Raw genomic sequence first — 14,016 nt, 5'->3', positions numbered from 1 at the left:
TGAATTGACGAGCGTAACAAACTTTATTTATGTAACTGAAGTACAAGGTGCAGCTATATTGATTGACTCGTACAAACAGTGGTCACAACGTGTGAAACAAAATCAACGTCCTTAAATTCTCACTACAAGTAGCACCGCTCGCCGAACTACCTCCTACATGCCAAACTCCGTAGCTGACACACTTAGAGCAACATACACAAATCATAGCAGCGTTAGGTTTCGCATTACTTGTGTATTCACTCCCCTGGCTCTTCCAGGTCACTCGGTATGTGACACATTGTCGCCGCGCGGCCTCGAATCCGCCAAACGAGTCCTCCCGAGGGATTACGCGCTGATGCCTCTCTCCCGACACACAAGGACAAAGAAACTTGATAAACTACACCGCAAAGCCTGCCGTAGCGGTGCAACTAAGCTTTTGCTAACTATAACCAACTTGACAAGGAGTAAGAAATTCGTGGAGTGGACAGAGATGTGTGCTCCGTTCATGCGTGAAAGTTAAAGGAAATGTGGCCCTCTAAGTGATTTGCGGAAATCGCTGTGTTGAAGGCGTTCACGGGTGTAAAGCTATGCGCTACTGTGAACGGTATGTTTCCGGCCGTGGTCGAAGGTTGTCTCAAGAATACCATGTGATTCAGCGAGGCTGCGTTCTGTTGACGGGATTTAAAGATTATAGTTCAGGCTGTTTGTGCAGTTTGTTCGAGTGAGCCGGCGCTGTAGCTTCCGGTGGCGGTCTGTGATGTGCAGTGGCGCCGAGGCCTTGCACGTCTTCGGTTCGCAGTCGCAACTAGCAGCTCGATGACGAAGACGACAGCGGCTGCCTTCAGCAGCAGTAGCAAGAGTAAGAACAGCGGCTTCAGGTCGTCGAAGAGCAAGGCGCGGTGCTGCATGTCCGCCTTGTCGCTCATGCGCAGCATACACTCCTCACCGATAGGGGAGATCTCCTGCCGGAACCGCTGCAGGAGGCCGCTCTCCACAAACCACTTCAGCCTGCAAGCAGGTTCGGACTTATGCTTACGGAACTTTTCGGAACGTAGAGGTAAAGAAAAGGCTGAAATATAACGTAGTTTATCAAACGCAGTGTAGATATTCAGTAGAGATACTAGCGTGCATTCATTAAAGGCACTGCGTATATAGTTAATTAGTACAGGAAGCAAATATCTATAACGACTCCACAGACCTTAATTGTCCGCACAAAAACAGAAAATTGCCCATCAAGAAAGCGGTCTGAAGGAGACAAGAATTGCCCCGATGCTACTCACTGCATGCTTAGAAGTGTTCAAGTCACTATACACCGGAAAGGACTAGGAGGTGAGGATCAACGGCGAATACTACAGACCCCTACGGCTTGCAGATGACATTGTCCGGTTCAGCAACACTGGGGATGACTTGCAACAAATGGTTGAGGGCCTTAGCCGTTGAATATCATTGAATAGCGTAGCGTTGAATATTACTATGCAGAAGTCAACGGTAATGTCCAATAGCCTGGCAAGAGAACTAGCATTCATTCCATTGGCAGCTATAGCCTCTAGAATCTGTGCATCAGTATGTTTATCTAGGTGATTTACTCACAGGGGATCCTGATTATGAGAAGGATACTTATATAGTAATAAAATCAGGCTGGAGAACATGCGGCACGTATTATGAAATCAAGACCAGCAGCTTACCACTATCTATGAAAAGTGTGCAGTCGTTGCTTTCTACTGGTGGGACGCAAACTTCGAGGCTAACAAGAAAATTTGAGAAGTTAAAAACCGTGCAACGAGAGATGAAACGAAAAATGTTAGGCGTAGCGTTAAGAGAGGGGGACGACAATGGTGTGGAATAGACAGCAAACGGGGGTAGCTGATATTACAGTTGACATTAGGATTTAAAAAATGGCGCTCTGCTGGCCATGTAATGCGCAGGGCAGATAAACGGTGGCCATTAACGTTACAGAATTGTTGTCAAGAAAAGTGAAGCGCAGTCTAGGACAGCAGAGAATTAAGGGGGGCAATGTAATTAGGAAATTTGCAGGCGCAACCTGAATGAGCTAGCGCAAGACAAAAGAGAGCAGCGCGAATACGATGAACGACGAAAGGAACAGCAACATCAATACGCACAATGGCGTCACGTTCAGGCTCCGCAGGACACTGTTCAAGGCTACGTCACATTGGTCTATCGGATCAGGGGATACCACAGCTTCGCTGGCCAACCAAATTGACAGCGTAGATTGGAGCCCATTTTCTTTTCTTTTAACAGCTTGGCTTACGATAGCTGGTGCACCCTATAATATAAAAAAATGTGGACAGTATATGGATGATGCATTTCGGATAATCCACGTAAATGCCATTCTCGTGTGCATGAATGCTTCGTAAGAAGGAGCTCTGGTGAATCATATCTGCGAAAAAGACAGACTGAAAAAAGAAAGACATCTTTTGCCAGTGCATGATTACCTGATGTCAAACTCATCCTTGAGCACGGGGTCGAAGTCAGCTCTAGCATACCAGCCGATCATGAGCGTCGCCAGATACTCATCGCTAAAGTAGAAGAAACCGTGGCCGACGAGGCTCGAGCACTGGCGCCCCACCTGGTCGTCGAGCGTTAGTCTCTCCTGCAGGATCACCACGTCCTGCTTGAGCACACGGCGCATGTTGCTCTGTAGGAACACGTCCGCCGGTCGCACCTCGCCGCCCGTCCGCATGATTTGGCTGTACACGGCTCGGTAAGACTCCAGATCCGAGTACTGCGCCAAAGAGTCATATAGTAAGAGCAACGCAGTTTGCGCCATGCGGGACTGTAGAAGCTCCGGCACTATGATAGCCGTAACGCTATCACGCAGAAGTGTATGCGTGTGCCTCTGTATTATTTCAGTCCAGGAAACAATACAGAAGTAAAAGTAAGTAAAAAGGGAGTAAAAGTAAGTAAGTAAGTAAGTAAGTAAGTAAGTAAGTAAGTAAGTAAGTAAGTAAGTAAGTAAGTAAGTAAGTAAGTAAGTAAGTAAGTAAGTAAGTAAGTAAAGTAAGTAAGTAAGTAAGTAAGTAAGTAAAGTAAGTAAGTAAAGTAAGTAAGTAAGTAAAGTAAGTAAGTAAGTAAGTAAGTAAGTAAGTAAGTAAGTAAGTAAGTAAGTAAGTAAGTAAGTAAGTAAGTAAGTAAGTAAGTAAGTGAGTGAGTGAGTGTGTGAGTGAGTGAGTGAGTAGGTAAGTAAGTAAAAGTAAAGTAAGTAAGTAAGTAGTAAGTAAGTAAGTAAGTAAAGTAAGTAAGTAAGTAAGTAAATAAGTAAGTAAGTAAGTAAGTAAGTAAGTAAGTAAGTAAGTAAGTAAGTAAGTAAGTAAGTAAGTAAGTAAGTAAGTAAGTAAGTAAGTAAGTAAGTAAGTAAGTAAGCAAGCAAGCAAGCAAGTAAAGTAAGTAAGTAATTAAAGTAAATATTTAAGTAAAGTAAGTAAAGTAAGTAAGTAAAGTAAGTAAGTAAGTAAGTAAAGTAAGTAAGTAAGTAAGTAAGTAAAAGTAATTAAAGAAATAAAGGCAAGTAAATAAGAAGTAAGTAAAAGTTAGCGAGCAATTAATAAGCAAACTTCCTTTTTGGAACAAAGACATTCATTCATTCATTACCCTGAGCCATTGCTCTGGCGCTCTATGGCCATTGTTGCCTTTGTGCCATTAGAGACCATAAATCATCATGATCATTCCGTTCGTTCGTTCGTTCGTATCTCGGGCCCCCTAGCCTTCAAATCCACCGCAGATTGCCTCCATGGTATGGCCCGCGCTGCTGCGTTGAGCCGCCACAGCCGGACTAGAAGACGAGATGCATTGCCCTTTTGGAGTCGCTTATGATAGTTTGCACGGAGGGATTCATGATGGCCAAAGCAATGGCAGTCTCTTCCGCTTCCGCGGTGGACGCTGTTTTTATGGTCGCGGCGTTGAGGATACTTCCCTCTCCGGTCACGACGCTGACTACGTAAGTTTGGTGATTTTGCTTTGCTGCATCGACATAAGCGGTGTGCTGGTTGCTTTGGTACCTTTCTTGAAGGGCCTTGGCTCTGGCAGACCGCCTCTTGTCGTGTCTCCCAGAGAGCATGTTCTTGGGTAACGGTTTTATAACCAAACGGCGTTTGACCGCACCGAGTAATGTTGTTCTTCCTGCTGAATTCATAACGGGATTCAGCCCGAGTTTACTTAGAATAACCCTGCCAGTTGCGGTGCGGGAGAGTCGTTCACGTTGGGCTGTTTTATGGGCCTCTACGAGTTCGTCTAGGGTATTGTATATACCTAGCTCAAGTAATCGTTCAGTGTTCGCATACGTCGGGAGACCAAGGACAGCTTTATGAGCTGTGCGAATGATGCTGTTAACCTTTTCCTTGTCAGAAAGGCGTAGGTGGTAGTAAGGAAAGGAATACACGACGCGACTGATCAGGAAAGCCTGCGTCAAATGGCAGATATCAGCCTCCTCCATACCGCGGTGTCGTGTGGCTACTCGTCTGATTAGGCCACATATTTGGCGGGCTGTCGTCCGTAATCGGACAATCGCCTCAGAATTATGGGTGTTATGTTGAATTAGCATGCCCAGGACTCTTATAGTCAGTACGGGCGGAACTGGGCCGTCTTCCATACTGACTCGTATAGGGGAGGTGGCGTCCCTTTCGGTGGCGTGTTTGGTTGATTTATCATGGATGACGAGAAGCTCCGATTTTGTCGGCGAGCACGCTAGACCATTCTGTCGCACAAAATTTTGTACGGTATCCGCGGCCGCTTGTAATGCTTCCGTAATTTCTCCATCGGAACCGCTATTTGTCCAGATGGTGATATCATCGGCATAGATGGAGTGTTTGATATGCGGGATCCTTTCCAGTAATGGAGGCAGGTTTCGCATGGTCACATTGAAAAGGAAGGGGGAGAGGACCGCACCCTGAGGGGTGCCCCTTGTACCTAATTGAAATTGTCCGCTTTTAATTGAAATTGTCCGCTTTTAATGCCCCCAAAATGTATTTCTGCAGTGCGATCCTTGAGAAAGCTTGTAATATAGCTATAAGTGCGCTTCCCGACATTCATTTGGGCTAGATTTGTGAGTATTGAAGCATGTGACACATTGTCGAACGCTTTACTCACGTCCAGCCCTAGAATTGTACGGGTGGCTCTTATAGGGCCCGGATGTAGGATATCTTGCTGAATTTCAACATCCACTGGAAAGAGGGAACTATACCCACCAGCTGGAAACATGCAAACGTAATTTTCATACCCAAACCAGGCAAGAAGCTGGAGCTAGAGAATCTCCGCCCTATCTCCTTAACCTCTTGCCTGGGGAAGGTATGGAACACGTCATTCTTAACAGGCTAAACGAGTACACTGAAAGAAATGGGCTGCTGCCCCATACGTTGATAGGCTTCAGATCAAATCTGTCCAACACTCAAAGAATCCCCGGAAGGGGAAATGAATATACTTGCGCTGGGGATCAGTCGCTGGGGGACGTTCTCTCAAGGGTCAGAGCATAATAAGAAAAGCGCGGATTCGTCCCTGGAACTTCGTTTACAGATTACGGCGATGAAAGAGAACGGCTCGAAATCCACTGAATTAGGTGTGAAAGGAATAAACCATAAGTGGTCAGTGACGCAAGATGAGGTGAAACAGTCCTGCGAGTGAGCGCGTTCTAAACAGTACAGACTACGCGGCGCAAATTTGCGCGCCACTGCCTTGCGACGATTACAGGTCGTCAACTTAGTCCGATTGTTGATAGGACCACGTGCGCGTATACCATAAGAAGGTCGGTGAAGCCGCTGTCTGCGAAGAGCAGTATGCGTTTGTCGGGCGTCCGCAGCACGTCAGCCACTGTGCGTATGCGCGGCGCCTCGGTCTTCACCATCAGGCTGGCACTCATGTTGGCCGTGAAGAAGTTCATCACGAAGAAGCTGCACACCAGCCACAGCCACAGCAGGCCATGGAACAGGGCGCTCGTGTTGCTGCCGTCGCGATGAGAGGAGGCTGCGCAAGGCGTGACGCGCGTATGAAACTCGTACAACAGAACACAAACATGACTCGTTCACAAGGGAGAAGGGATTCTCTTACTCCTTTACCACATTCTTATGAGTTAAGCTGGACGCATACGCGACTTGAAGAAGTTTCGGATGCGTCGCTAAAGGAACCAGTTGCCCCTGCTCGCGTATTAAGACGGACAGGCCGACAGGTGGATTGTTTAAGAGTATTTATGAATGATCGCGTGTTAATTTATATCTCGTTAGGAACGGTGCATTAATGGTGAGTGCCACGAGGGGAAAAATTACGGTTTCTTAATCGATAACAGGCTCTCTTTTATTGAATTTTACAGCATTTTCACAATTCGCACCGTTAAGTCACAATACTAGATTCATTTCAGTTACTATGGTGTTTTCTATATAAGGCATACATTATTATGTGGAATTGAAAAAAAGACAGCTCCGCTGTTTTGAAACTGCACGCAACGTTATTTTGTTCTTTCACTTTGATTTAACTGCGCTTTGATGGATACTGTCTTCCTAAGCATGTTTGGCTGTTAAGCAACCATCTTCGCGTTGTCGCGCACAATACCATTCCGATGAGACAACATGCTCTTGCGACGTCAAATGCACACGAGTGACACTTGCTGTTTCTAGATTTGCCGTGTTCATGCAGCGGGCTATACGTTAGTTGACTTGAAAGTTCACATATCACAGCTAAGGGCTATAATGAATGTTGTTAGCACGAGCGGTTCAGCTTTCTTTTGATCAAATGTGCTGTGCCTCAATAACCTAATGCGTGAAAGGGCCATAGAATACCTCTCTGCATGAGACCGGAAAAGTAGAGGAAGAGCATGTCGTTCCACTTGTCGAATCGCTCGAGAAAGCCGGCTGTGGAGCGCCGTTGCTCGTTTGCGGACAGCAGACGAAGGCTGAGGAATGCCAGCAAGATCATGTACGCGAACATCAGGGCCCACATCTGCGCAGGGAGAACGCATTTCGGCTCCGGTATACACGTCGCGATTTGCGGTTCTCATTGCGTGGGAGGTGTTATCGTCATATAGAAAAAAATTTAGCGCTGACGTGCAATATTAGCTCTGTGAGTTGGTGAGAGAGAGATTTACCTGGAGAGCATAACGACCGTAATAAAGGGCAGTGTGCAGAATGTACAAAAGCTTATTGGTTGCCTTCTGAAGGAACAATAATAATAATAAAAAAAGACTCGGTACATGACTTTGTAAAGTCACAGTAAAGAAGAAACAACGCGCTGTCATTACGCATGCATTCAGTAGATTGCCTCGTGGAGTAAATAATAATTTTTGCACGTGTTTATTAGTTATATTGCAAGCAGATATGTTCGAACAGAAGCACAGAAGAACGTATAGCTGAAGCAGGGAAGGCTAATAGCTGATTTCAGGGAGGCCGTTGAGAAGCCTATTTTCGCTGTAACATTCTGTATGCACGCTTGCAAGAAGGCATCCATCCTGTATTATTTACCAGCTTTCATCCTCCACGCACATCGTCTTTTCTTTGGAACCTTCCGAATACTTGAGCTAACTGATACATTTAGACAATTTTCATTTGACTGAGTTTTATACCTTGGTATTTATTACTGACGATTCTTGCAGACAAGCTACAAGGCTTCGGAAGTCACTGTGTTTACACGGGCTTTACCGTGTCTCACGAACTATATTCTGGCAGCGGCATGGCCTGAAATCTCTTTTTTTTTTTTCGGAAGGGGGCGGGGTAGGGGTGGCATTCGCACTTGACCGCGAGAGGTGGCGGGGTAGGCGAGTCTTGTCGCACGTTGGTACACAACCGGGTACCTGGTACCTGGTATATACCTGGTACAAAAAAATTTCGGGTAGGGGGAGGACACGGGTTCGGTGTGCCACCCTCTCGCGACGCCCCTGGCAAAAGGTGCGAAACTGTTGTGTAAATGAGCACATGCTTACCTGCTCTACCAATTTTATTTACACAGGCACTGATATCAATTATTTATTAGTACCGTGTAGGTTAGCTTTTAGGTTCTGTAAAGAAAGTATATCGATAATTCCTGTACTTGCCTGAATGTCAAATGCTGAGATCCTGGTGAAAATTTCAGTAGCGAATGGGTGCTCGATGCCACTCATAAAGTTGAATGTGTCAATCATGTAGATGTAGCCATTCGGGAAATGTGAAGCAGTACCAGACGTGATCACAAAAGGTCCCACGGCAAGCTCGCTCTCCTGCCAAGAAAAATTAAAATGTTGCATTTTTCTGTGGTCGTAGTACTTCTATTTAGACCACATACATTGCCACGTGAGGTAAGTAGTTTATCCACTAAATCCACTAAATTCAAAATTTTGTGGCTCCAGTTTATAAATTACGAATCGTTGTCAAAGTGAGCGGAGAAGACGAGGACGTGTTTCGGGGCGATGAACCAGGACGGTTTCGTGGGCAGGAAGCAATCAACAATAAGGTTCTAAATTAAAATCCTGACATCGCACTAATTGGCAGCATAAACGTGTGCTTGACAGTGATATGTAACAGCAATAAACAAATGCGTGCGATCGTTTTGTATATAAAGGTTCTGAGCTCGGTAGACTGGTTTCACTTAGTTTTCAGGGTCTTAAGAAGGTGGAATAGATAGTTGGAATTGTTAACCACAGTAACTTCAGCTTCTAGCACTGCACATCAATAATTGTTGATGTTGCATGCCGAACGCGACAATAGAGTGCTTTCAGTTGGAAGCGCTTTCAGGCAGAGACGTTCGCACGTGAGGGACTTTTCATAACATTGTGACCTTAAGGCAATAAAGGCTTCCCTGTTAAGAAAATAAGTGTTTCAGAGTGGGCCTTTTGGGAAACATCTAGGGCCGCGCTTTTTCCCGGTGGCATCGTTTGGCGAGAGGGCGCGCGGGGCAGCTTCTGTCTACGCGGCACGTGAAAGTGACCTACAAATTTTTCTTGTTTTCTTTTTTTGAAATTTTTAGTTATCTTTGTGATCACCAGTTACGGCCTGTAAGCATGCGCACTGCTTAACCTTCGGCAAAGCATTTTACCCGGCTGCGAAGGCAAGTGTTCGCTTGGCGTGTTGCAGTCTAGGCTTTATCGTTACGCGCATGACTATTAAACTTTGCGTGAAATTGTTCATTATTGCATTTTTTCTGCTTTCCAAAAGGTAAAATAAACGAGTAAATTCTGGTGCCTAATCCGAGAGAAGTTTCTTCAGACTTTCTGACGGGCTTGTATAGCGGCTAATGCGCGAGGGAGGTCATCTACGTTTGTGGCAAGCAGTCGGCTTTCGTCAGTGCTGGGTCCATTAAAGGGAAGCTGAAGAGTCTGTCGAATTCAATAAGACGCTCATATACGGATGCGGGAACATTATAAACCACGTAGGTAAAATTTGGGTTTCTTTTTCAATTAGGAGCCACGTAATCGTCGGTTGAAATTGCGCTGTAGCTCCGCCCCCGCGTCGAATGCCGCGCGCTTCTGCTGACGCTGACGATGCGAGCGGAGACCGGAAACCGCGGTGTTGTGACGTCAACTCTAGTGTTTCGTTCCTTCGCAGCGTCCGCGACCGTGCCTGACCGCGCTTGTTTCTGCGTGCGTGCCATCGTAATGTGCTTCGATCGACCCTGCATTCCTTTGTTGGTGTGTCTGCGTGTATGTAGAGTGGTAGTCAACATGCGTGGTAGTCAACGTGAGTGGTAATCAACGTGAGTGGTAGTCAACGTGGTAGTCAACAGATGAAGGTCACTACACGTACTGCATGAACCGGGAAGCTTTTCACGCGTTTAAACCGTCTTTCTAGATTGCCGACAGCTTTGGACAGCGCACAAATGCCGACGATCGCATCCCCGCTTACGTTCCACGAGGAGGCATGCAGGAACACAACACTACAGTTGTTTGACCGGAAACGAGCTGACTAGATCGGCGAAAGATCGGCGAGATCACTAGATCGCTTTGCAAAAAACATACTCACCAAAGAGCATTTCCAACACGAGGAGATCCCAAGACTTTGCTTTCGTTCGCGTCGAAAGCACTGCTCGCACCAGCATCGTTTGCTTCTTCGAGAGGCCGGCTCTTCGCAATCGGCTCGTACATGTAGGGAGTAACGCCGAACTCCTCAGAAAAACGCAGTCTCTATAAATTTTCCATTACCGTCTCAGAAAAATAGCACCAAACTACCTGGCACCGCGCTTCATGTGTAGCGGCAGCGGTCGGTTACTAGAGTTGACGTCACGAGGCGCCCGACCAATCACAGGCGAAAACGAGACGCGCGAGCTGGGGGTGTCCGCTGCTGCACTTTTCGTCGAAATAAAATATATTTGCGCTTTCTTAAGCTCAATTTCGATACGATATTCGAATTCGGAGAGTTGAAAACCATTATGTACAGATTTTCACTCATTTTTTCTGGAAAACCTTTCAGCTTCCCTTTAATAGTTCTAGGTCGCGTTGATGTATCACAGTTGCATATCGCTTTTAGATTCAGCGGTGGCGCGAACACGCGGTTGTGATGCTATGCGCTTAAGACTGAAGGTATGGAACCAAAGACGATCTCTGCGGCCGCCGGCGATCGGCACACTCTGTAGTGTCGGTACTCCGAGGTGGCGTTGGCAGCTTACGAGTCACTGTTTTTGCATCAATCTAATGACACTACTGCATCACACGGGGCAAGCGCGAACCTGCCAAAGCATTCTTGGTGCAATCTCGCTTGTGCGCTCCGGAAAACGAGCCACCATACGGCGTGCGTGACAATATTATTATGCGCAATTTACGCCAGTAACACGCACATAGGCATGCTTGCAAACACCGTATGCAGCTTAACAATACGGCAATTAACACGACTGATATGGAGGAGTATTTCGTTTTATACATTTCTCCAGACCTAACTTGGTCTATCCGTATTAATAACGTCGTGAATTCCACTAATCGTGTTCTTGATCTACTAATAGGCGTAATACAGTCTTAGCACCGCCTGACTTGAAAATTCTCACCTACAAAACACTCGTGTGACCTAAGCTTTAACGTGGCTGTTCTGTATTCGACTCTCATTATTCTAATTTCAGCAACGCTTTCGAATCAGCACAGCGTTGAGCCGTACGATTCATAGTATCTGGTTACTCTATCACCACCAGCATTCCGCTTCTAAAATGCTAGCTTGATTGACACCGGCTAGGCACTCGCAGTGAATTTAGCCCGCCTTCGTGTTTGTCACAGCTTTTATCACTCCTTGCCTCTTGATAACGCGTTCACCACCCAGCCCTACGCATCACCAGAACCAGCCACGTGAACGCGGTCTGATATAGTCGTATACGTACCCGCCATCTTTTTTTTTTTTTTTTTGAGGAAGACTGCGCGAGACTAGAATCGTCTTCCCGCTTTTACTGCCTCTGCAGCTGATTTTGTTTTTCTCAAATCTCAAGCTTCTTGCCCATCCACAACAACCACCACATAATTAGCCGTCGGCAACGCTCACCCCTCATGTAACGTCCCACGTTGGGACCCTCTGAGTTCAAAACAAACAAAAAAAAAACAACAAACAAACAAACATATAAAGTATGCGTTTTCGTGTCGTGTCGTAAGCAGCATGACAGAAAAGGAAGTTTGGCGCGTCCAACATTAGCAGCAACTTAAAGCACATGGTAAACGCGTTTTTCCATTAACTTGTTTTCTCGAGGTGGGGACGAAAGTCGTACAACGTATCAACGTATATAATATGTATGTCTTCATGCGTATATGTTATCAGTATTGCAAACCCTTTCTCTCAAGTATGCGTCAAATGCCAATGCAACACGCACGAAATAAAAGTATCAAAACCCAGCGAAAAGCTAAACAAGGGAGGCAACACTCGCAGGGACAAACGGCGTAAGAAATGTGACTAACATGGCTTTTTGAGCCTTGAAGCATGACGTGTGAATACTTGCGCATCTGCGGAAAATTTCATGATGCTCGCGCATGACCGGCTGACCTATAACGACAGAAAAATGAGTAGACGGTTGCTGTGCCTGTTGCAAGGACCATGCAAGCACATAGCAGTAGCAGACGACAGCGGAGACGGAGTCCTTTCATCCGGGCTTCTCGGCGGGCATCCGCGAGGCTCGCGCGCGACTTTCTTAAGGAAGTTTATTGGGGCCTGATTGACTTTGCAAGGAGTGAATCAGATAGACTAGAAAACGTGTAAAGTTTCGCCCGTATCGCTTACATTTCTGTGCAAATCTCCCAGCATGCCTGCCCACGATCCGTTGGCCATCCGGTACCCCCACTGGTTGTCGGCGGGCTTCTTCACAACGTACCTTGACATCAAAAAATCCATTCGTCAATTTCTGAGTAAGGCACACCTCATTTGCCGATTCGAAGGCAAACTTCGTTGAACGGTACGCGGTGACTGTTATCTGCTAACTGGGGTTACTTTTAAAGACTATTGATAAATAGTCTTCAGAAGTAACACACGTTAGCGGTAACTAAAGGTAACTAAACCAACCAAGCATATGTGTGTTATACTCAAATATATAACAGATGTATGCTTAACTGTTTCAGCTACCGTCAGGTCACGTGCAGTGCTGGAACTCGTGCCTTTAAACAGTGTCAGGGGTCTGTCTCTCGACAAACTGACGAAAAAACGGGAATATACTTGAAGGTTGTTCCAAAGGCGCTAAGCGGCCCGCTGTTAGAGTGAACGCGCTAATGAGTTGTTCACGCCGAATTTCGCCGCAGTAGCGAACGCCGGGTAAGACACAGTAACGAGAATCTGACAAGACCTCACCAAACTCGCGCTCAACTGTATCGAAATTTCGCCTTGTGTCGGTTCTTTCGTCCATGCCCTTTGGCTGCGCCATGATTGCGGTAAAAAGAAAAACCTACAAATGATACCTGGCATGAGACAACAATTTTAGCACTAATATTAGGCATAGAACTGCCAATAGACCTATTTTAGATGTGCAAGGCAGCATGGCAAATGAAGCAATATACAGAGACATAGGCGGGGTTGACACCTTAACTTTCACAGGCAACTTAAAGCATGCTTCATTATGCAGAATGGTCGATGCAAGTAAAGGAGAACCATGGGAAGATTATTCCGTGGAAAGTAGAGACAATTAGCAGATGGCTTAATGATTAGTGGAGATGCGTTATTAAACAGATGAATATAATAAACAGATGAATTAGATGAAATAGACGAATACATATAAACCGAATGATTAAAAAGATTAAACAAATGAAAAGAAGAACGAGGAAATAACTTTGTATAGTTCTTATCATATTTCGCCACCACGTTTTCAGCCGTGTCCTTGTGATTGTGACCGAAGGACTGGAAAACAAAAAGAGCGGTGGAGATTTCCATATCACCTCCCCCCCCCCCCCCACTAAAAGAAAAAAAAATAGAGAAACACCAGTTTATTTGAAAAGCAAGATGAAGCAATGGAGGGGTGGGTTGGCAGTATGAGGCGAATATATGAAGTACTCCTTAAGGACAAGCGGAGAGCTGTAGCAATGAGGTCAAAGCAAGCGTTTAATTTCTATGTTTGCATCAGAAAAATAATATACAAAAGAACTCGGAAATAATCCTTCGCAGTGCGACATTATTTATTCAAACGGCGGCACCTAGCAAAACGTGGCAAAACGTGCACGGTGTCTTGGAACCTTGCATGTGGAATGCGCATACGTTGCTGCGCCGCAACTTACCGTAGGCCCATGGACTCCGTCATATTTCCCATGAGTGCTCCGGAGATGCCCCACACCCTGTCTTGCCCGTACTCGTCTTTGACGTATATCACATACGGGGGCCACTGCAACGCCGGCATGAAGGATACTCCAGTTTATTGTTCGAAGAACTCACTGATATAACTCCACTGAATTTGCCAAAACACCGCGGGGTGAGCTACTCAAAAGCTTGACGCCTCATTCCTTCCACACACAGAGAAAAAAGGAAGAACTTGTTTCTAGAAAAAAAAAAGAGAGAAAGCATCGCAGAAAGGCTCCTGACACTATCAGAATGTTGTGTACCGTCGGAGGTGGTTCTTCATGTGAGGCCGGCGGGCATTCTGTGCAAACGCTCTATCCTGGTGTTTCTGTGAAGGGTCTGATCAATT

The 14,016-nt window shown here is 45.9% G+C and overlaps 1 protein-coding gene across 1 annotated transcript; it reads right to left on the bottom strand.

Annotated features, from left to right (window-relative positions):
* Nucleotides 1-674: 674 nt before the first annotated feature.
* Nucleotides 675-13,728, bottom strand: LOC126536625 (glutamate receptor ionotropic, kainate glr-3-like). The gene is made up of 7 exons (XM_050183656.2): nucleotides 13,610-13,728; nucleotides 12,132-12,222; nucleotides 8,009-8,170; nucleotides 6,762-6,921; nucleotides 5,726-5,952; nucleotides 2,433-2,722; nucleotides 675-987 (listed from the first exon to the last, which is right to left on the bottom strand). Exons 1-7 carry the CDS (start codon nucleotides 13,726-13,728, stop codon nucleotides 675-677), a joined length of 1,362 nt encoding a protein of 453 aa, XP_050039613.2.
* Nucleotides 13,729-14,016: the final 288 nt, after the last annotated feature.

The sequence above is a fragment of the Dermacentor andersoni genome, chromosome 4, assembly GCF_023375885.2.
Source record: "Dermacentor andersoni chromosome 4, qqDerAnde1_hic_scaffold, whole genome shotgun sequence".
Classification (NCBI taxonomy): Eukaryota; Metazoa; Arthropoda; class Arachnida; order Ixodida; family Ixodidae; genus Dermacentor; species Dermacentor andersoni.
Note: the sequence above shows the minus strand (reverse complement) of the source record. Positions and strands in the feature narration are given on the sequence as shown.

Bases quoted from the DNA above. Each gene is read 5' to 3' on its own strand.
- LOC126536625 (XM_050183656.2), bottom strand. From the start codon at position 13,728: ATGCCGGCGTTGCAGTGGCCCCCGTATGTGATATACGTCAAAGACGAG. The intron at 8,171-12,131 runs GTAAGCGATACG...TTTTCTTGGCAG, and splicing joins TGGGAGATTTGCACAGAAAT to GAGAGCGAGCTTGCCGTGGG. The intron at 5,953-6,761 runs GTATTCTATGGC...CGCCTTGCGCAG, and splicing joins TTCCGGTCTCATGCAGAGAG to CCTCCTCTCATCGCGACGGC.